At 55.7% G+C, this 21,262-nt stretch overlaps 2 protein-coding genes across 2 annotated transcripts; both read left to right on the top strand.

Annotated features, from left to right (window-relative positions):
* Positions 1-1,465: 1,465 nt before the first annotated feature.
* On the top strand, positions 1,466-14,459 carry LOC119111109 (squamous cell carcinoma antigen recognized by T-cells 3-like). The gene is given in 17 exon segments (XM_037234936.1): positions 1,466-1,563; positions 2,384-2,568; positions 2,960-3,181; positions 3,609-3,775; positions 3,810-3,910; positions 4,518-4,694; positions 6,345-6,510; positions 7,012-7,158; positions 8,178-8,208; positions 9,736-9,865; positions 10,740-10,933; positions 12,019-12,065; positions 12,112-12,173; positions 13,016-13,096; positions 13,099-13,180; positions 13,500-13,646; positions 14,223-14,459. Coding segments are annotated over 17 exon segments (2,142 nt in total). The 5' UTR covers positions 1,466-1,496; the 3' UTR covers positions 14,359-14,459.
* Positions 14,460-15,673: 1,214 nt separating this feature from the next.
* LOC119112809 (putative 28S ribosomal protein S26, mitochondrial) lies at positions 15,674-20,851 on the top strand. The gene is made up of 5 exons (XM_037237097.1): positions 15,674-15,901; positions 18,160-18,412; positions 19,450-19,602; positions 19,874-19,988; positions 20,519-20,851. The coding sequence occupies exons 2-5, from the start codon at positions 18,171-18,173 to the stop codon at positions 20,654-20,656; spliced, it is 648 nt and encodes a 215-aa protein (XP_037092992.1). The 5' UTR covers positions 15,674-15,901; positions 18,160-18,170; the 3' UTR covers positions 20,657-20,851.
* Positions 20,852-21,262: the final 411 nt, after the last annotated feature.

Below are 21,262 nucleotides of genomic sequence, written 5' to 3'. Positions count from 1 at the left end.
TGCCGTTAACAAGCCGATGATAGAGCAGAGCATAGCAGAACAAAACGGAACAAAACAGAATAGACCAGAACAGAAGAGAAGAGGGCGGAACACAGCAGAGCAAAGTAAAGCGGAGCAGATGAAAGCAGAGCAGAGCAGGGCAAGGCAGAGCAGAGCCGAGCCGAGCCGAGCCGAGCCGAGCCGAGCCGAGCCGAGCAGAGCAGAGCAGAGCAGAATAGAACAGAACAGAACAGAACAGACAGAAACAGAACAAAACAGAACAGAACTGAGCTGGGCTGAGCTGAGCTGAGTTGAGCTGAGCCGAGCTGAACCGAGCCGGGCCGAGCTGAGCTGAGCTGAGCGTCCCACAGAGGTCGCACAATGAGGCGGGGATTGGGGCCGGAGAGAGTCGCGGCGTCTGCAGAGACTGGCGGATACACAGCCCGCAGCGGAGCCGCGGTTACAGATCGGCGATAGACAGCTCGTGTTTTCGGACGTCACTCGGCCGCCAGCATCCGGACAAGCGCCGCTGCGGCGCCCGACACTGGAAGTGGAGAGGCCACCCGGTGTGCAGATTGTGGCGAGTCCTTATCTGAGCCGGTGCCATCCACAAGGTCTAGCGGATGGGAAGCGCTCTGGTGCTGACCAAGGTCATTAAAGTCCGTAGATGGTTCGCTTATTGCGATGGGTTTCAATGTAAGCGCCATGTCTTGCCATGCTGCCACAATCCCGTCCGACCCTTTCCCGCCCGCCAGACACTGATACAAATGGTCACAAGCGACGGCGATGCTTCAGCTCTGACGCATGTGCCCGCATTCTGGGCTAATCTCACTGGTCTCTGCCCGCTCTGATGCACAAGCGCTAACAGGCAAGCATAGCGGCTTATCAAAAGCATTAGTCATACCGCTTTGTCAGTCGTCAGAGATCAGCGTCTCGAAACATTACCTGAATCAGGCGAACTCAGCCAGTGTGACTGTTTGAACGCGGCGAACGTGGTCACCTTTTTACGACAAACTTATCGTCTCCTTTCTGTTCCGCGCAGCTGGAGGCGTCGCCGTACAATTATGACTCGCACGTGCGTCTGCTCCACCTGCTGGGTACGGCCAACAGTCGTGAGATGCTGCGAGAGGCCCGGGAAACCATGAACAAATACTTCCCACTCTCCCCCGGTAAGTGACCTCGAACTCGCCGAGCGGACACCCGTTCGGTTCGGCCCGCGATCAAGGCTATCTTGGACCCACGTGAGATGGATGCTGTGTGGGACTTTGTCCTCTGCAGGGCATACGCTGTAGCGGGAGAAGTGATTTTAAAGACGCCTGATCGCGTGCTCGTACCGTTTTTTTTTTTGGTGCGAACCGCTGTTGTGGTCTGTTTTCAATGCGAAGGTAGGCCCATCGCTAACGCACATTGGCTGGGCTGTACACCGGTTCGTGACGGGCGTGACGAACAGGACGCTAACCGTTAGTGGCGTGCCTACAGATCTGTGGCTGAGCTGGATCAAAGACGAGGAGAAGTCGATGGAGACGGACGAGGATCGCGAGCGGCTGCTGGCGCTCTGCGACCGAGCAGTTCGCGAGTACTCCAGTGCGTTGCTGTGACGCCTGTTCACCCATACATTGTGCCACTAATTCTCTCACTCACTGTCACTTTCTTGTCGTTACTACAATACCCACTCGCCCAATCACTCACGCGCGCACGCACGCACGCACGCACGCACGCACGCACGCACGCACGCACACACAAGCACATGCACGCACGCACGCACGCACGCACGCACGCACGCACGCACGCACGCACTCACGCACGCACGCACTCACGCACGCACGCACTCACGCACGCACTCACTCACTCACTCACTCACTCACTCACTCACTCACTCACTCACTCACTCACTCACTCACTCATCCATTCACGTACTCATGTATTGATGCATCACCTTTTATAATTCATTAATTCGATTTATTCACAAGGTCTGTGCACATTGATGCTTTCCTTCGCAAAAGCGGCGTAAAACTTAGTGATCTCTCTTGCTAGCAAACCGTGAAGTGATGCTGCATGCTATGCCACATGAAAGGGCGCGCGCTTAGCGCCACCATCTACGCTGCATAGCATAAACTACCCGATGCCGCTAGTTTACCTTTATGTATCAGTTGCCGGTAGTTGCACATCTGTGTGACTGGGTTCCACTTGTCTTATTGCTACAACCCCTCCCCACACACACTGGTCTGAGTATTACTGTTTTGTTGAGGATAGTATACCCCTGATGAAGACAATTACTGGATTGCGAATGAGTCCCCCAGGCACCGTCTCCCCGCTACAGTGCAGCTCTTGCACCCTGGCCCTGCGCGCCAGCGCGTGCCGGCGAGCCGCCTCCGCACCTGACCGTGATGAGCGGGGCCGGCAGGTGTGGACCTGTGGCTGGAGTACTGTCAGCTGGCGATCGGCGGTCTGGCCGCCGAGGACGGGCCGGCCCGCGTGCGCGCCTTATTCGAGCGCGCGCTCATCGCGGTCGGCCTGCACGTCACCAAGGGCACCCTCATCTGGGAGGCGTACAGAGAGTTCGAGAATGCCATGTGCAGCGGCGTGCCGGTGAGCTGGGCGTCGGCGGCGGGCTCGGGAGTGGCGGCCTTAAGGCAGCGCAGTGGCGTGCCGGTGAGCGGAGCGCCGGTGGCGCCGGGGTAGGGAGTGGCGGCCTTAGGGCAGCGCAGCGGCGTGCCGGTGAGCGGAGCGCCGGTGGCGCCGGAGTAGGGAGTGGCGGCCTTAGGGCAACGCAGCGAGGCGTGAAGCGCAGTGCGGTGTTTTCGTTAGTGCTCGGATGCCTCGAATGCCGAGGTTTTGTTCTGCTAATGTTATTATGAAGGGGCTTACAGAACTCAAGCCACCATTGTAATTTTGAAACGCAGCTCAGTGTTTTGGCAATGTTGAGGCCCGGAGAGCGTCAGGGTTGGTTGTGATTGGGTCTCGGCCCTGTCCCCGGTAGCCTGGCGAGGAGAGCGCGGCGGCGGCGGCGCGCGACCGGGTGACGGCGCTGTTCCGGCGCCAGCTGCGCGTGCCGCTGCAGGGGCTCGAGCTCACGTGGGCCGAGTACGAGGCATGGCTAGCCGCCGCTCCCACCGCCGCCCAGCCGGACGCCAACGACCGGCGCGAGTACGACAAGGCCTGCAAGCGGCTGGAGACGCTGCTGCCGTTCGAGGAGGCGCTGGTGAGCGGCGCACGTGCGAGCGGCGTTCGTCGCTGCCTTGGCGCATGGCGGCCTGGTGATTCGTGTGTTTGGATGAACTGTCATGGTCAGGCTGCTGAGGTCATGTGCTCTCCGGTATGGACGGCCGCGTGGTGGGTTGGGCTGTCGGGGAAAGTTACAGCATACTGTGAACGTGGGGTATTTGAGTTGTTTTCGCGGATGGTATTCTACGTTTACATCGCTCCGACGCATTACGCTACGGCTGTGTGTTTCAACAGTACATGATCGTTGTTGATAGGTGGGTACGCCGGTCTAAAGTGAACAGGACCGCGGGAGGATCGGGGGTTCCCACGCGAATAGTGGCAACACTCGCTGCCCCGACCCTGGTAAAAAAGAAGACCCCCCAGCACGCGCTCGTGCCGGCCATCACCCATGCGTTCCCCGGCAGACGAGCGACGAGACTGGCGGCTCGGTGGCCGCCTACCAGCAGTACCTGAGCCACGAGCTGGCGCACGGCACACCGGCGCGCGTGCAGCACGTGCTGGAGCGCGCCGTGCTCGACAACTGCCTGGCGCTGGAGCTGTGGCAGGCGTACACGCGCTACCTGGACTTCGAGCTGCGGCCGGCCAGCGAGGGTGACGCTGGCCGTCCACGAGCGGGCCGTGCGCCACCTGGCCTGGTCGGCCGAGCTCTGGGAGCACTACATCCGTGCTGTCGAGCGGGCCGGCGCGCCCCTCCAGCGAGCAGAGGGTGAGCACGGCTGCCGGGGGCGAGAGGCCGCCCAGATAATCCGAGATCAGCCGCAGCGGCATGTGGGGTCCGATCTCTGGGAGAGGCGTCACGTCAAGTGCAGGAGGTCAGCAAGTTACTGTCTGTTGGTCAGCTACAAATTGACGGATTAAGTCTGGGATAGAATGATATTGTGCTCGGAGAAACGTTGGCAAGGGATGTTTAGTGTCGTGGCATTCCTGTCAAATACCTACATCAACGGGTCAGTAAATGCGTGGAAAATACCTGACTTTCTGTTCATTATAATGACTTTGCCATGCCCCCAGTGCCGAGCGACGTGCCAATGGTAGCTAGTGCCGTACCTTGCGAGCCTGACCGTATGACAGCGCGCGTCGGCGCCGGCGCCGTGACCGAGGTGCGGTCTGACCGCTGGCCGCGTGTGCCGGCGCCGTGACCGAGGTGCGGTCTGACCGCTGGCCGCGTGAGCCGGCGCCGTGACCGAGGTGCGGTCTGACCGCTGGCCGCGCGTGCCGGTGCCGTGACCGAGATGCGGTCTGACCGCTGGCCGCGTGCGCCGGCGCCGTGACCGAGGTGCGGTCTGACCGCTGGCCGCGTGTCCCTGTCTCAGAGCTGGTGACGAGGGCGCTGTCCAGCGGGCTGCAGACGCCGGCCGACTACCAGCTGGTGTGGCTGACCTGGCTGGACCTGTACCGCCGCCGGCTCAGCCAGGACGGCACCAAGGGCGCCGATCTCATGGAGAAGATGCGGGTCCAGTTCAACAAGGCGTGCGAGCACCTTGCGCAGAGTGAGTCCCTTCTGGTCACAGCCGGTGGTGCAATGGGCATGGCGCGCTGGTGACGCACGGTATAGTGGCTGGTGTGCATTGTGTGTTCCGTCACAAGGACGGGGAGGAGGAAAGCACTGGTCGCGTCTGCCATGTACAAGAGGCCTGTTCGCAAACGCAAGCCACCGTGGCCGGAATGGTATGCGTCATCCTTTTCGCAGAATCGATCAGCATACCTTAGAAACTCGAACTGTCAAAGATGTGACTCATACGTTCGCATTTGGGAGGCATTTGTGCATTTAGTAGAATCATGCATTCACACTTACCTCCGTTATTAAAAGATCTGTTTCGGTGCATTGTTTTGGCGGGGATAAAAACAGGTTTGCTTGCTCAGGGCTCGAGTAGTTTTAGGTGTAAACCAGACATGGGGATACAGTTCGCTTCGGTATTGACTGGGCTTTGCGAAGCCAAAGTTTTTCTCCAGTGGCCCCAGATTTGGCCGCGGCTTTCAGGTGTATTCCACGGCTGGCTTCGGTCGCGTCTCCGGTTTCGTGCCATTTTAAGTGCTATCTACGGCTTCAGGCTAGATTTTGGCCTCGAACAAGTTTTGCGTTATGGCCTCCGACTTCGGGTCCAGTCGACTAAAACTACTTGGACTTTGTCATGCTGATTTTCTTCACTGCAGTTGGTTTTTTTCTTCCCAAAGAGCAGTCTTGCTTGGCCCGCTACCCCGATGTCCCACACAATTTGTCAAGTGGGCGCAAAATGACCTCCGACGTCGGCGCACTTTTAAACTCCAATCATCATCATCACGACGCATGCACGGTTGAAGGCCAAAACCAGCCGGTGATTCTTAGGGACACTAACATCTGATGAATGCTGGGGAACGAACTTTCCGAAACGTTGTCTCCACTAACAGAAGACTGACGATACTCTGAATTATTTTTCATCCTCAATGCGAACACATTGTCTCGTTCACTCCGCAAAGTCTTGCAATGTTTCCGGATTCCATGCGGTTTTATCAGACGCAAAAAATGTTTTGGCTGCGCAAAGGAGCATTGTTCACTAAACCCGGCTTCTGCTTTGGGTTCGGCCTGCATATTTTTAAGATGGTGGTTGGCTCTGGCGTCGTGCTCCTCAGTGTGAGGGTCCTGGCTTCAGCTTCGCGCGTACAAAGTCCGAAACCACTGGCTTCAGATTCGGCTTGCGGAAACGAAGCCATTGTCTTCAGCTTTGACTTTGTTTTTATATCATTGTCTTTGCCCAAAATTAGGCTTCGAAGCCAGAAGCCTGACTTCATCCCCATGCCTGGTATTAAATGGCATGTGCATATGGCTGGGCGATTGCAACAACTAAGCAGGCGTATAATAACAACAGTTTATCAACAACAAGTTAACAACAAGAGCAGTAACCACAACGACAACAGGTTGAAAGCTTTGACGACTATTGCTGCGTTCCTGTTGTCACACAGTGAATATCAGCTGTTATCGTACGCTATGTTCGGAAATACCGGGCGATCATGAGGCTACAGTAGCTGCTGTCTGTGAGCTACGCGTGTTGCGCTTTTCACGTTCCTATAGGCTATCCGGACTCGTGGTTTGGCTTCATCCCTGCCGATTCCAACAGCCCCGGACCGTTGTGGCGCGGCTGACACCGGCGCCGCTGTTTCAGCGTTCGGTCTGGAGGGCGACCCCGAATGTACGCTGCTGCAGTACTGGGCCAGCCTGGAGGCGGCCAACGGCCTGCTGAGCGAGGCCGTCGCCCTCTGGAACGACATCATGAGCCAGGGACACGACAAGTCGGCCAGGATGTGGCTCCAGTACCTGCGGCTCGTCCAGTCAGTCCCGCTCTGTGGTGCCTCCTCCCCCCCCCCCCCTCCCAGCAAAAAGATGTGGGGTGTGAGGTGCATGGTGCGATAACCAGAAGAGCGGGAAGTGGGGGACGCCACACCTTCCAGTTTCAGTTCAAGAAAAGTTAGCTCGGCTATCGTTTCTATCACGGCTTTGTCGCTTCTGTCACCATGGGCTATCAATTGAGTCTGAGGATAAACACACAATATTTGGCTAGTGGACACAGTCCCGTTTCATTTCGATGCTCTCATGACGCAACTGCATGCAGGTTTGTGCCATTCAGTCACGGCCCAACGGTGCTCATCTTCACAAGTCCGAACCTGTTTTCTTGGCTCAAACGTGAGCACGTCGCCTGGTGTGACGGGACCGGCGTGCCGTTAACTCCGCATCGCCCGTGAGCTGACCACGAGCGGCGCGTGCGGCGTTTCCAAGGGGCCGCTCGGCCGTGCCTGGCATGTGACCCATCCTCCGTCTGCGGCTGCGCTCAGGCGGTTCGGGACGCCGGAGCAGCTGCGCAAACTGCTGGTGCGCGCGCTGGACCGCACCGTGGACTGGCCAGAGAGCGTGTACGAGATGTGGGCGGCGTTCGAGCGCGAGCGGGGTACCCTGCAGACCTGGGACGAGATGACCTACCGGTGAGACAGGCCGGGCACGGCGCCGGCTGGCGGGGCTTTGGGCAGGGGATCTGCCGGCTGGCTGAATGGATTATGCGTGACTGACTGGACGACATGTAGGACTGCACTGGATATGTGGTGCGTGTTTGTTGGATGTGACATGCGGCATAATAATCAGATGTAAAGTTACGAGGTCCGTTTAAAAAGATGCGAGACTACGCCTTTAAAAAGCAGAACACGTTCCTGATTTAAATTTGCTCGCCATTCCTTTTGAAATGATGGCCTCGCGCAGCGATACACTCCTCGCGGCGCTTTAGCCGCGCTTGAAACGCTCCCTGAAGATTCCGTTTTTTAAGCGCTTGAAGCACCATGTGCGATTCTCGCTGAATCTCCTCGCCGATTTTAAGACAGTCACCTTTTAGTTCTAACTTTATCTTGGGGAAGAGGGGAAACCACAGGGAGCCAAATTCGAGGGGCAGTACAAAGTGAAGGGAGGATGATGCTTTCGGTCGGGCTAAAAAAACTCACGTTTTCAACGCACTGAGCAATGTTGGGGCGCCGGGCATAGGTCGGTGGCCTGTGCCAGGTGCTCAGGTCAGTTTAAGTGACCTCTGAGCGCTTGGCACAGCGTGTGACGGAGAGCAGTCTGCTTCTTCTTCTTCTCGTGTTCCACTCGCGGAGCTATGCCCCTGAATTCGTCTCCGGGTCAGACTGCTAACGCTGAGTCCTACTTGCCTTGCTGAGGCGTCTGCGGGCGAACAATCGGCGCAAACGACCTGGAATGGGGCGCAATGACAATGGGGGGGGCTCACGCTCGACAACAAAGCCACTCGGTGTGTGCAAAGCGCGCAAGTTTTTGCGCTGCACCACACTGTCGGGGCTGCTCACCTGCCCTACTCGCCAGATTTGGCGTCCTGGGGCGACTTCTCTTCCCCATCATAATACTGCCAGCTGTAGGGGCAACCGTTTTTACACGGACGGGGCTGAGCCGCGCGGAATAACGCATGGTGCTTGACCCGCGTAAACAGCGGCACTTCCAGGAACGCCGGAGGTGGTGAAGCACTGCAAATGGTGATTGCTTTGAATGAATGGTGACAAAATTCAAGCCAGTACTGCAGGATGTAATTGTACCACACGTGAACGAGTAAAGTGCGACTGTCGTGCTTATCAAACAGTTTGAGTGGATGGACGTGAAGTTCTTGGCAATGCATATGAGGAATAAGTAAGTGTTCGTGCCATACTAGGCATTCACACTGGGCATTCCCGCCTTGTGCAATGTTGTGGGAGCGGTGCTATGAGCGAAACTCGGCAGGGGTAGCAATCTATATTTGTTCCTTCCATGCTCAGTTCTCACAGGTCCGGTGTATGCTTAAAAATAAACGTTATCCTCTTCACAGTTACCCGTGTCCGTATGGAATCGTATCAAAGCCCTCCGAGCAAAGGAGGCAGAAAAAGAGAAGATGGAGCTGGACAAAGCGGAAGCAAAGGTTGAAAAGAAGAAACAAAAGGATAAAGAGTGGAGGAAAAATAAACGGCAAGAATTGAAAACCGCTAAAAGTGCTGCGAAGGAGCTTCCCGCGAAAACAGAGAACACCAGTCCACAAAAGAGGAAGGTAAGGACTTGTCATGACATAGCTTGATGCCCCTGGAAAAGCTAGACGAAGTTTGCTCAAACTAGCGGGAGTTATGCCTCCATGCAATATTTCTTAGTTTCGTCGGGGAAGCGCCGCCCCGGGTAATTATATAGCGACCCTTGGAGGAACTGCGTTACGTTTGACAGCGGTTTCAGAAGACCCTCAGTGTGATTCGCTAGTAGTTATGGGCGGGCTATCAATCTGAGGTGTTTCCCGTCCTCCTTTAATATCCGTTTCGCGGGAGCGGGTAACAGTGGGATGTCGGGGTAACTCTCTGAGCGGATGCAACGAACTTAAAGAGATACTTGATTGTAGTGCTAATGGACAGTCTTATTGGGTTTGGAATGACGTGGCCACGGCGAGAAGCGGCGATTGCAAGCTGTGACGAGGAGCTGATTCGCAGTAAAGCTCAAATTAGGTTGTCACCGCCAATTGAGTGCGATGTTTGGGCTGTAAAATACGGACATGCGAACACGTGTGCTAATGTTCAGTGAGATGGGCTCTTGCTGCATGTTGGCTAGTGCTCCTTGAGCTGTGAATTCTGGAGTCCTTATGCTACAAGCTGGGTTCAACTCACGTGAGATGGTGAAGTTGCCGGGATATTTATCTAGATGGATATTGATCTAGGTGGAAATTTGTCGAGATATTAACCCTTTGTCTCTTCCGTGCCACAGGAACCCATAAGGAGTGTCCACGGGTTCTACGGCTATGAGATGGGTAGAAACTCTCCAGCCTGCCATTACATGTCACGGGCTGCGTGAGGTCACCCGCCCATGCTTGTTGCTATGTTACGGCATCCGCACTTCCATGCTGAAGCACCTGACCTGACCGCGAACGTGTGCCGCAGCTGGAGGCGGATGATGATGAGATGCGGCCGGCGGCCTGCCAAGAGGACCGACGCCAATGGCGGACCGGCCGGCCCCAGCCGCCCGGCTTCAAGCCGCCTCCGCCGCCCGGCTTCAAGCCGCCTCCGTCGCCCGGCTTCAAACCGCCCCCGCCGCCCGGGTTTAAACCACCCCCACCGCCTGGCTTTAAACCGCCGCCGCCGCCGAGCGAGACGCGGGAGGACGAGCGGCGGGACCGACCGCCAAAAGGTGGGCTGAGGTGGGGTTGGGGAGGGGGGAGGGAGGGAGGGGGGCGGATAGGTACTGATCCGCGACCGATGCTGGCGTCCGGCTGGCGTTATGTGTGTTCACAAGCTGAGAAACACCGTTGCTGACCGGCGTAGTTCCTGTTATTCGATGAATCGCCAGTGTTTTTAGCTCATAAGAAAAGCAAACATGCCGCGAGCTATTGGCCAATGGGCATTAGTTCACACAAGGCGGAAGTTCGGAGCTCAAAATGAAATAGTGACCCTGAAACGCAGGCTTACATTGTTGCACACATTCTGTGTTCCCGAGGGAACGTTATTCCGCTCATAACAGAACCCGTAATTTGTTGGATGGCCGCATCTCCCCTTGCCCATGTCGGCTGATTTGCGCAATGAAACGAGTCGGGGAATGCTGAATGACTTCAGCACGTATTGATCATGTTACTAACGTCGTGAAATGTCCACGTAGATGGTGATCGAATGTGCTCGTCCAGCCATTTCTGGGTCCACGACGGTACTTACTGCCGGATGATGTTACCGAAGTCCTTGCCAATTGTACTTGTGTTTGGGGTACAATGTGCGCCCACTCCCCCCCCCCCCCCACATTCACGCACGCATCTAAAGCCACGTATGGATGCGGTGACTCCAAGTTACGTGCCATCACTCAACGATTGGGTGTCAGTCCCCGCGCCAACGCGTTCGCCTTGGCCGCCCCGTGGTGGCCGGGAAGAGCACGACTCCCCGCCACCGCCTGACCCGCCCCCCCCCCCCACCCTACCCCATCAGGTGACGAAGGCGGCGGCACGGGTGACGTGGAACGCGCTCCCCTCCAACGCCTGACCCGCCCCCCCCCCCCCCCCCCCACCCTACCCCATCAGGTGACGAGGGCGGCGGCACGGGCGACGTGGAGCGAGACTCGCGCACCGTGTTCCTCAGCAACCTGGACTTCGCCACGGACGAGGCGCGCCTGCGCAGTCACCTGGCCGACGTGGGAGACATCACCGATGTGCGCCTGGTCAAAGACTACAAGGGCCGCTCCAAGGGGTTCGCTTACCTCGAGTTCTCGACCATTGTGAGTACGGGATGTGCCGGTGAGCTGGTCTGAGGGTGACGCTGAACGCCACGCGCTCAGGCCAGCGCGTGTTGTTCGTCTGTTTTACGTGCTAGCGCGTGCTGTTCAGGCCAGCGCAGTCTGTTCTTTTGTTTCACATGTCACACACCGTGCAGGGATTCATAATCGCTATAATTATGAAATTTTAGCTTTGGGGGTGGTGAGAACAGGACAAATAATGCTATGATGAGTGCACAGGAGTATTCCTACTCTTGCCTTCGCGTTTCAGTGTGTGTGTATCCACGCAGGCGGCGGCCGAAGCAGTGCTGCAGTGATAAACACCACAGTGTCATCTGGCTCCCGTCGTGCCTGTGGCCTGCCGTTGGGCTCCCTCCCCTGAGCAAGTGTGTTGTGTCCACGCAGGCGGCGGCCGAAGCAGTGCTGCAGTGATAACACCACAGTATCATCTGGCTCCCGTCGTGCCTGTGGGCTTGCCGTTGGCTCCCTCCCCTGAGCAAGTGTGTTGTGTCCACGCAGGCGGCGGCCGAAGCAGTGCTGCAGTGATAAACACCACAGTATCATCTGGCTCCCGTCGGGCTGTGGGCTGCCGTTGGCTCCCTCCCCTGTGCAAGTGTGTTGTGTCCGCGCAGGCGGCGGCCGAAGCAGTGCTGCAGTGATAAACACCACAGTATCATCTGGCTCCCGTCGTGCCTGTGGGCTGCCGTTGGCTCCTTCCCCTGAGCAAGTGTGTTGTGTCCACGCAGGCGGCGGCCGAAGCGGTGCTGCAGTGATAAACACCACAGTATCATCAGGCTCCCGTCGTGCCTGTGGGCTGCCGTTGGCTCCCTCCCCTGTGCAAGTGTGTTGTGTCCGCGCAGGCGGCGGCCGAGGCGGTTGCTGCAGTGATAAACACCACAGTATCATCTGGCTCCGTCGTGCCTGTGGGCTGCCGTTGGCTCCCTCCCCTGTGCAAGTGTGTGTGTCGCGCAGGCGGCGGCCGAGGCGGTGCTGCAGTGATAAACACCACAGTATCATCTGGCTCCCGTGTGCCTGTGGGCTTGCCGTTGGCCTCCCTCCCCTGAGCCAAGTGTGCTGTGTCCGCGCAGGCGGCGGCCGAGGCGGCGTTTACAGCGCGACCGAGCTCCCATCGACGGCCGGCCCTGCTTCGTGTCGCGGCTGCGGCGCGGCCGCGCCAGCAGCAGCCCCAGCAGTGCTTCAAATACAACCACCGGCCTGGAGCGTAACAAGCTGTTCGTTCGAGGTGAGCGGCGCCGAACGCAGCCAGTCAGCAGGGTCATGGAGGCATCGGCGTCGTGCCGTCAGGAGGGTAGGCTCACGGCCGTGTCTTGTTACGTTATGGTACCCTAGCTGTTTGAATGTCATCGCCTGTTTTACCGCCAATGCTCTTTGTCTCCTGGCAAAGGTCTTCGGAAATAGGTCCGGGATTCTCCAGCTAACGCATGGACCCTACGACGAGCGGGAGGGGGGGGGGGGGGGGGAGGGAGGGAGCGGCTGGGCGTTCCTCGCCCATTAGACGGCATTGAACGTCATGCCTAGACGTTGCATTTAACAACAATCTGTCCCACCCCGCCGCCTACACTGATCAGCGGCCACCAGCGATCGGCTGCGTCTCAGCCGACACACGACCTACAGCAGGCGTAGGCCTGTGCTGGTGTGGTCGGCCACCAGCGCTTTTCGGTGTGCGCCAGCTGGTCGGTGACCGCCAGAGCATCCTGGGGTGCGCCGCCGCCGTCTGGTGTGTGCGCCGGCTGATCGGTGATGACGAGAGCCGTCCTGGCGTGCGCCGCCCCGTGTCTGCGTGTGTGCACCGGCTGGTCGGTGACCGCCGGCAGCCGTCCTGGGGTGCGCGCCGCCGTGTCTGTGGTGTGTGCGCCGGCTGATCGGTGACCGCCGACAGCCGTCCGGGGTTGCGGCGCCGCCGTGTCTGGGTGTGTGCGCCGGCTGGTTGGTGGCAGCTATCCTGGAGTGCGCCACCGCCGTGTCTGGGTGTGTGCGCCGGCTGGTCGGTGACGCCGCAGCCGTCGGGATTGCGCCGCCGCCGTGTCTGAATGTGTGCGCCGGTTGACGCTCGGACGCCTCCAGGCCTGCCGTTCAGCGCCACCGCAGACGACCTACGGCAAAAGTTCTCCACGTTCGGCGAGCTGAAGGACGTGCGGCTGGTCACCTCAGAAACGGCCACTCTAAGGGGCTTGCCTACATCGAGTTCAACGAGGAGGTGAGCATGCCTCGGACCGCTCACGGTCGGCAGTAGGCCTTCATGCCGGAGAATCTACACGGCGTGAGAATCCATTAACGCAAGACAATGATCGCCTCCTCATTACACCCCGCAGTTATTGGCTGTCATGAAGATGATCATACGATGATACGATAATGTTCTTGGCTTCCTGAGGGACGAAGCAAACAAACGCGGAATGGTGTAATCTTGTCCCCAGTGTGATCAGACGCTGCGAGTGTATCTCATTGCCGCACCGCGGTTCGCCTCGCGCTTCGGCTATCGTTTGCCAGCTGGCGTCGGGTCTGTCCGGCCCAAGCGACTCCCCTCTCATGTCCCCGTTGTGCCGGACAGGCGGGCCGCGGCCGAGGCGCTGCTCAAGACCGACAGCACCGTCATGGACGGCAAGACCATCAGCGTGGCCATCAGCGATCCTCCCAAGGCCAAGGGCCGGCCGACAGAGCAGCGCTCGCTGGGGCCGGGCGGCCGCGGCGGCGCCAGGTGAAGCCATTCTCCCATCGGCCGGCCGGCGCATGTACCTGTGCTGTGACGTTTTTCAGCTTACCTTTTCACATGCGGCGCTTGTTTATTTTGCGGACCGTTTGTTTTCGAAGACCGATGGGGTGCTTCAAGATTTCGGTGCTCATAAACTACTCAGGTTCACCTGTTTGGTCTTAGACCGTTTATTTTTGCCAGTAAATCACGCAGCCAACCCGGTATATGCCGAGGCTCAGGGGATCATTGCCGTCGTGAAGTTGTGCCAACGGTTTCCACAGTATGCAGGGTGCCTCCGTGGTCCAAGATATCGGCCACGAGTATTGCCGGCTCCCTCTTCCTCCCCCCCCCCCCCCCCCGAGCCTTGTTCAGCCGGTGAAGTCAGCTCGGAGCCCAGATATTGTCGAGCGGTCCGCGGTGGGCAACAGACAGTCACGAGGCGATCTATTTCTGCGCGGGAGTGACAACTCGTCCCAAAAGGCAGCTCAATCCAGGAGGCTCAGGCTTTATTTGTAAAAGCGGCTGCGCAGTAGTTCGATCTTGGCGCACTTTAATGGCGACGCCCGTGTGACCATGTTTCAGTCGCGGACGGCTTCAGGTCGCCTTCGTGCCCCGAGCACTGCAGAAAAAGGAGGCGCCGGCCGAGTCGGCCGCGCCCCAGGCGCCGACGCCCAAGAGCAATGCCGACTTCCGCGGTCTGCTCTTGTCCAAGAAGTAGGCGGTGGTCTGCCGTGACGGGGAGCTGTCTCACAAGTCTTTGCTCCCATTTGCATCGTAGCTGACAGTTGATGTGCAGCCAATACAGAGCGATCGTTTGTAGCACATTTTTTCGTTCTGACTGGTTTGCAGTGCATGCGCTGACCTTCGTGGGGACGGGTGTAACTGGACGCTGCTACTTAACGGTGAATGCGCCGACAACCCGGAACAAATGTGATGCTTTGGTTGGAGCCATCTGGACTACGAAGATCGGCCCGAGGCCAATGGAGGCGATGTCTCATATATTTCATGCGAAAAAGCTCATGTCAGTGAGTGGTAGACTGACCAGCTCACAGTGCAAAGATAAAATGCTAAAAGTGTGCATACAGGCACATGAATCACAGTTTAATCACTCATATGAGTCGCTGCAGAGGGCAGCGGGTAAAACCATGGCGAAAAATGGCACGAGACGGCGTCTATGTCAGTCCAGTCTGGCGCCATAGGGTTATGCTCAGCATAGGATGGTATAAGCCGCAAGGACGACCGTTGTGGACACGCTGGAGGGTTCTGAGCCTCCAGCTGCTGGAGTGATCTGTAACAGGTCCGCGCTGTCTCGAACGCGTGACCTCGACAGGCCACGACGGCGTTCTCCGCCGTCGAATGATCAGCAACGGCTGTGCTGCTGCCTGTATATGCAAATTGACTGAGGGAGCTGTTCACGGCTGTTATTTTGTCTGTGTGGAGAGGGCTGGCGGCCTTCGCCGAGGTATGTTCAGTTATCCCTAGTTCGGTATCACCATTCACTGATACCGAACTAGCGTTATGAACGTACTGCGCGCTGCACTGAGTTGGAATAAGCATGTGCCCTCAAGACCTGAAGGTCACAATGGACATGTCAAACACTCAACCACTAAGGACCAGCAGTACACTTATTACAAGCGCGTGCGCGTGTAGTCTGTACGGAGGCCTTTCTTGCATACCATTACAGTCAGGAGTACCGTTTCCTATTTCTTTGAAGCTTTGGCTCCAACTCCCCAAACCCTGGGAGAATGGGTCAAAGCCGGAGTAAATCCGTTTGTTGACGAATTTTAGGTGTAGGTTTCATAATTTTTCACGGCTTCCCCAACTGACTTGTAACAACTACTTCCCCTGCTCAGAGAAGCCGATATTTTCAGGCCGATTGCCTTTCAGCCATGATAGAGAAGAAATGAGAGCTATCTTCAATCTCACGTCATCTCATTTCACGTCATTGCTGCAAAGCTGGTGCGTCCGAAACAGTAAACCATTAGTCGATGCAGAGAAAGATGAGAACGGCGACAGAATTACACTTTGGCGGCCTTGACTAATTTGGAGCGTGGAGGTAAGGTGGCGCGAGTGTTATGCTCATAGACGCGCTTCATGCGAGACGGCTGGATCGTGGTTAGTTGGAGGCTCTCAAATTGTCCAGTGAATAGGAAGAAATTTATTGAAGTGATAACGTTGGCTCCGGAGAGTCGCGCCAAGATCTGGATACCCTGAGGATACTAGTTAGCTGTCTTCCCATTGCAACCTCGGTCATAGGACAGGTGAGCGCTTCAGTTTTGTTACGTCACCATTGCTGATATTATATATATATATATATATATATATATATATATAATATTTCCTATAAAGAGTGCTTAATCTCGTGTTAAAAATGGTTCAAACTCATTACTAAAATCACTCCTGCTCAGCATCACCTGTAAACAGGCTCCCAAATTGTGCGCACATTTCAGACTCATAATGTTCTAGGTCAAAAACTTGCTAGCCAAATTGCTTGAGAAGGGGGCTGCAAGTAGATATCACTTACTATGCAGAGATCCTGTAATGAAAGAGTTTGCCTAGGCATGTGGATTGTGTTTTGGGCTAAATTTACTTCCTGACCTAGAAGATCAAAGGTGGCTGAAACTTGTGTCAGCAAGACTGCTTGTGTCATGGTTCTTGAGCTACCATTTTCATCATAATTCTTTTAGTAGAATCTGCCAAATCAGTCAAAGTTAAGGTACCCTTAAGTAATGGAATACATAAGACTTTCAGAAGGATCAGGAACCTATAGCCATGTCCCCCTTGACATGATAGCTCTAGGATTTCTCAGTCATTGGAAGGTTTTTTGCTATATGTGTTTGCAACTCAGCTCACATTAAATGTCTCAGAGCCCAGTTCCTCATTAACTTAAAATTCAACCTCTGCCTGCTGAGGGAGTATCAGAGATACACACCAATGGAAGACACCCTTAGTTCCAAAGGTGGACACACATGGAGTCAGCTGATCCAACCCTACAGACATAGAGTTCAGAGTGGCATGAATAGCACACTTGAATATTATTTGAATAACATCTACAGTTAGGTGATATGTGGCTAAGTACATAGCTATTGATCACACTTTCCATCTTAAAATAAGACCAGCCTATTTGCTATACACACTAGAGCATCAACAGCAACGTGGTTAATAGCACAGTGCATCAACTCTAGCTATGCATTGCTATGTCAGCGCTGATGACTTGCTTGTAAGCAGCCACATACTTGGCCCCTTACCTCTTACTGAGTCAGGGCCTGGGCTGCAGCATCATACATAAAGAAGTGGCTTAATCACTCCAAAGTAAGGAATGGATCTCCATTGGCTAATGAATAATAGGCCTCAGGAGTCTGTGGACTTAAAAGACATGCTATAGGTACTAGTAATGATACTAGGTAACATCTATAAATGTGTATTGTTAAACTATTCACCAAACACAAGATGAATGGTAGCATAGCTTTGGTGTCATAGTGAGGTCTGGGCCTTAGGACTGTACCAGACCATAACAAATTATGTGACTGCATAGACCTTATGGCACCAGAAGCAATGTCTTAAAGACCTCACAACTTTGATGTTTAAGGTCTAGGACTAAGGTGGCAGCTGATCACAATAGGCTGATTCTGTCTTGGTTTTACAATCATAGGATGGTCTTGGAGCTGGGCAAGTTATAGATACCAGTTTAAGCCAGTGACAGCATGAGACCATCTGCTGAAACAAGCTGTGCAACCAGGCCATATCACCATGAGACCATAAATGGTAATCATGTATGCAAATCAAGGTGGCAGATGCTTGTGGTCCAGAGGATGTAGGTCAGGCTTTGCCACTGCACTCTGGTCTGTAGAGGGTGAAGTTAATGGTAGTGACATCAGTCAGGCTGTGGGAAAGTGCTACTTTGGGCCCATGCATATTTGGGTCACTTGCAGTGGAGGCAGCCAGGCTGGTAGCAGGATTGGGCTCACAGTCAGCTAATTTTCAGATTTACATGATAATGGATTGAACTTGGATATTTTAATCTTTTGTTGCTGAAGCTGTGCCTTGGGATCAGGCCACTGTAATTTCGTGTTAGAGCCAGTATCAGCACTTTTGGAGACTGGGAGGGGACTTCCTTACAGTCTTATGATGGCACCCTCCATGCAGGCTGGCAGGGGCCTCTTAGGTTGGCATCCTCCTGGTTTTGTTACAGGGAGTGTCTTTTTTAGGGAGAGGACAGCGGATGGTCTTGTTTAATATGCGAGGTAGTCTGATAGTCTGAAATATAAGTCCATAGGTAGTCTGAAAAGCCAGAAAAAGGCCCACTTTTCAATCAGGCACAGCCCATTTACAGCCAACAGCCCTGCCCTGGTGTATGGCATGTATCCACCATTCACCATTGTCTAATTGTGTTACAGTTGAGATATTATTTGAACAATAACATCATAGCGATTTTGTGGGGCATCCAACAGTTTGACTGCATAGCGTTTATCTCGCCTCCTTGCATTTACCTTCCAACATGATGCTTCTTGCATTTCAGACAGTACATGCATGAACAGAATGGCGCTCTCCCACGGTTGTTTGTCGCGCCTCGTTCTGCGGGATATCTGGACGTCGGGCATGGCAAGCAGAGGTCTCGCTACGTCTGCGGCCGTTCTGCGGAAGACGCGATGGATGCCGACGGCACCCTCAAAGCTGTACAGAGTGCCGACGCGGCCTGAGATCCCTGCAGACGAAAGGGAGGACATGAAACGCCTGTACAACAACTACCGCACTGCGATGAAGTCTTTGAAGTAAGACTGTGGTAGACAATTCAGTGTACTTTTCACGAACGATGTTTGGTGGTCACGTTGCATGCTACACGGGGCCGATGGTGTGCAGTGTGCTGCAAACGTGGGCGCATGTCTGGATTCTTGTAGAATTCCCCCTCCGGCCATCAGCCAAGCTGGTCGGTGTATAAACGATTTTGGTGAGTCCATGCATCACAGTAATAATACGCCAGCATACGGTCTTTTCTAGCCGGCAGCATGTGGAACTGAGCGTGTTTGGCAGGCCTCAGATAGTGTTGTTCGCCACAGCGGTGGAGCTCAGATGACTGCCGCAGCTTACATTCGAAATCTGACGCCCGACCGCCGCGAAATCGGACTGAGCTGATCCCGATGTACCGGCCGGCGATAGGCCCGATTATTGAATCAAACTGCGGAGCTGTGCACGCATCATTCAATGATGTGGCTTGTATCCAGAAACCTTGAAGCTTTATATAACATCCTATTCACTTAAAAGTGCTCTATTTTGGACCTAACTGTCAAGAGACGGTGCTGCTTCGTAGGCTGTCTCTGAAGTTCATTGCATGAGATGTACGCAGCTCATCACCGTTAGGACATACAGAGTTATCTAACGCGCTGCATACTTGCTGAATATTGGTTCAGTGAATTCGTTATTATGTCAGGCGTCAGCAATTTTTTATGGAATAGGTTTTACCAAGCAACCCTATGATTTACTACAACAGTTACTGACGAAATCTATTTAACACTTATCTTTGTCGTGGATTGGTTAAACAAAACCGTGGCGAATCATGTTAGGCAATTACTTGTATAGTGAGTAGTGAGGTGCGTTTCCTGCTGGGTGGGAGTATTTGGCGAAAACGAGTTGGTTTGTCCTGAAATATGGCGTTGTATCAGCATATGAATCCCCGCTGAAGTTAATGGGCACCAGGGCCTTCCCGACCGCCCGTGTTCCGACCCGACTTCCGCGTCCTGGGTTCGGGAACCGGGCATGGATCGGCGCCCGTGCCTGCCGCCCCCTCTGACCGTGCCGCGTGCCCTGTCAGGAGCTACCTGCGCCAGGACTGGGAGCTGCGCCAGAGCAACCGTGCCCAGCCGGGTCACGTGCTCTCCCCGGAGCAGGAGGAGGCCGAGCACCGACAGCTGATGGCGTTCAACGACGCCGAGAACGCGCGCATGGCCGCCGAGGCGGAACAGAGGTGGGTGCGGCGCGGGACGCGTGCACCGCGCAGCGCACCGGCTATCGTGTTCGCCGCGCTTGCATGTCGCGGAAACGTTTGCCGCAGTTGTCTGGATTGTTCGAGTTCTTGCCACACTCTGCCATGGAGCGCCGCGGCTACACCGGCCGCAGAACGGCCTCGCTCGCGGCCAGCGTCGGTGTGTAGGCTGTCGTGCATGCTTGTGCGTGACCCCTCGCCCACGTGGGGCCCGTCCCGGTGAACCGGAGGCCGACGGCGACGTGCCCCGCAGGCTGGCCGAGCAGACCGAGGCCGTGCGCCGCAAGGTGGCGGCGCTGCAGCAGGCGGCCCTGGAGCAGCAGAAGAAGGATAGCCAGCGCGCCGTGGAGCTCATCCGCACCCAGGAGGTGAGATGCGCGCATGGCGCGGGAGCGTCCGGGGGGCGTCCACCCGCGCCTCGGCTGGCGCTGGGCTTTGGAGGTGCGGTGGAACCGGGCGAAGCGGCTTGACTGATGGGGACTTCACACGTCCACGTGGACCATTCTGTGTGGAAAACGGCATCACAGTGAAGCGCCGTTGTGAGTCCACTATTGACAAGTGCGGTTTTGCACTCATTTGTCTCGCTGCATAATGATACAGCGTAGCTTCATTGCCTCATAGATACACGTGTCTGCCGTAGTGATCTTATCTATAGTGATACAGGCGAAAACTTGTTTTCCTTTTTCCGCATACGAGTTTGTCTTACAAATGATGAAAACGATAAGCGTCTTGCAAATTCATCATCATCCTGATTATCCAGAAGGATTGGCATGAATCGAAATGACACGCGCCGGAAAGCCCGTCGTCCCACGCTACGTCACAGCATGGTATGTCCGGGAGTCGCGTGTCCGCTTCGTGTCCGATAACATCAACGGGAACATTCTGCCCGTCACCACAGGAAATTTCGCGCATGTACATTCCTCGCGACAAGCTGGAGGAAGAGATAGAGAAGGCGCTGGCCGACGAGGTCGACTACAACTACGCCATCGACAAGGACGGCACTCGATACGAGGGGCGCCTCGCCAGGCCGTCCTAGCTGAGCCGAAGTCTGCCGGCGGACCCGGCGCGCCCGCCCGAGTGTGACGCGGGTCAACAGTCCGGACTGGGACCGGGCGAGGGCGCCCCAAGCCGCCTCTGTTGGGCGTGGGGCGCCGCCACATTGTGCTACTTTTAGGAGCGTGTTTTAGATGAATTGTGTCTACGTGATACTTATGTGCGTGTAACGTGCGGCCTGTGGAATACAGAGGGCACGATTTTGACTTGTGCAGGGCATTTGAAATGCGTTAGAAGTGACTGGTTTTGGGACATTTGATTCTCAACTTGTGTGATTGGGTTGTTGGGCTTGACTTCGTGTCTGCCACCCTGTCCTAGAGGTACGCACAGTCCAGGTTTAACATCAGAACCTTTGTGGTCCCCCAACATTAGTTTAAGGAAAGCTTTGCTCCCCCTCCTCCTCCCTGTCGGAAAAGAATGAAAGAAGTCATCTTGCCCCAGTCCCAAATTCCGCTCTGCCTCCGTATTCTCTGGGACTTGGAGTCACGATTTGATCGTGTGGGCACGATTATCCATTTCAAACCAAGCGGATGGATAAAACGACGCAGCGTGTAGGTCGCTGGGTCCCCATCTCTGGCGCAATCGTCTC

This window comes from Pollicipes pollicipes, unplaced genomic scaffold, assembly GCF_011947565.3.
Source record: "Pollicipes pollicipes isolate AB1234 unplaced genomic scaffold, Ppol_2.1 Scaffold_7261;HRSCAF=8764_pilon_pilon_pilon, whole genome shotgun sequence".
NCBI classification, from domain to species: domain Eukaryota; kingdom Metazoa; phylum Arthropoda; class Thecostraca; order Pollicipedomorpha; family Pollicipedidae; genus Pollicipes; species Pollicipes pollicipes.
This window is presented reverse-complemented; position numbering and strand designations above follow the sequence as displayed.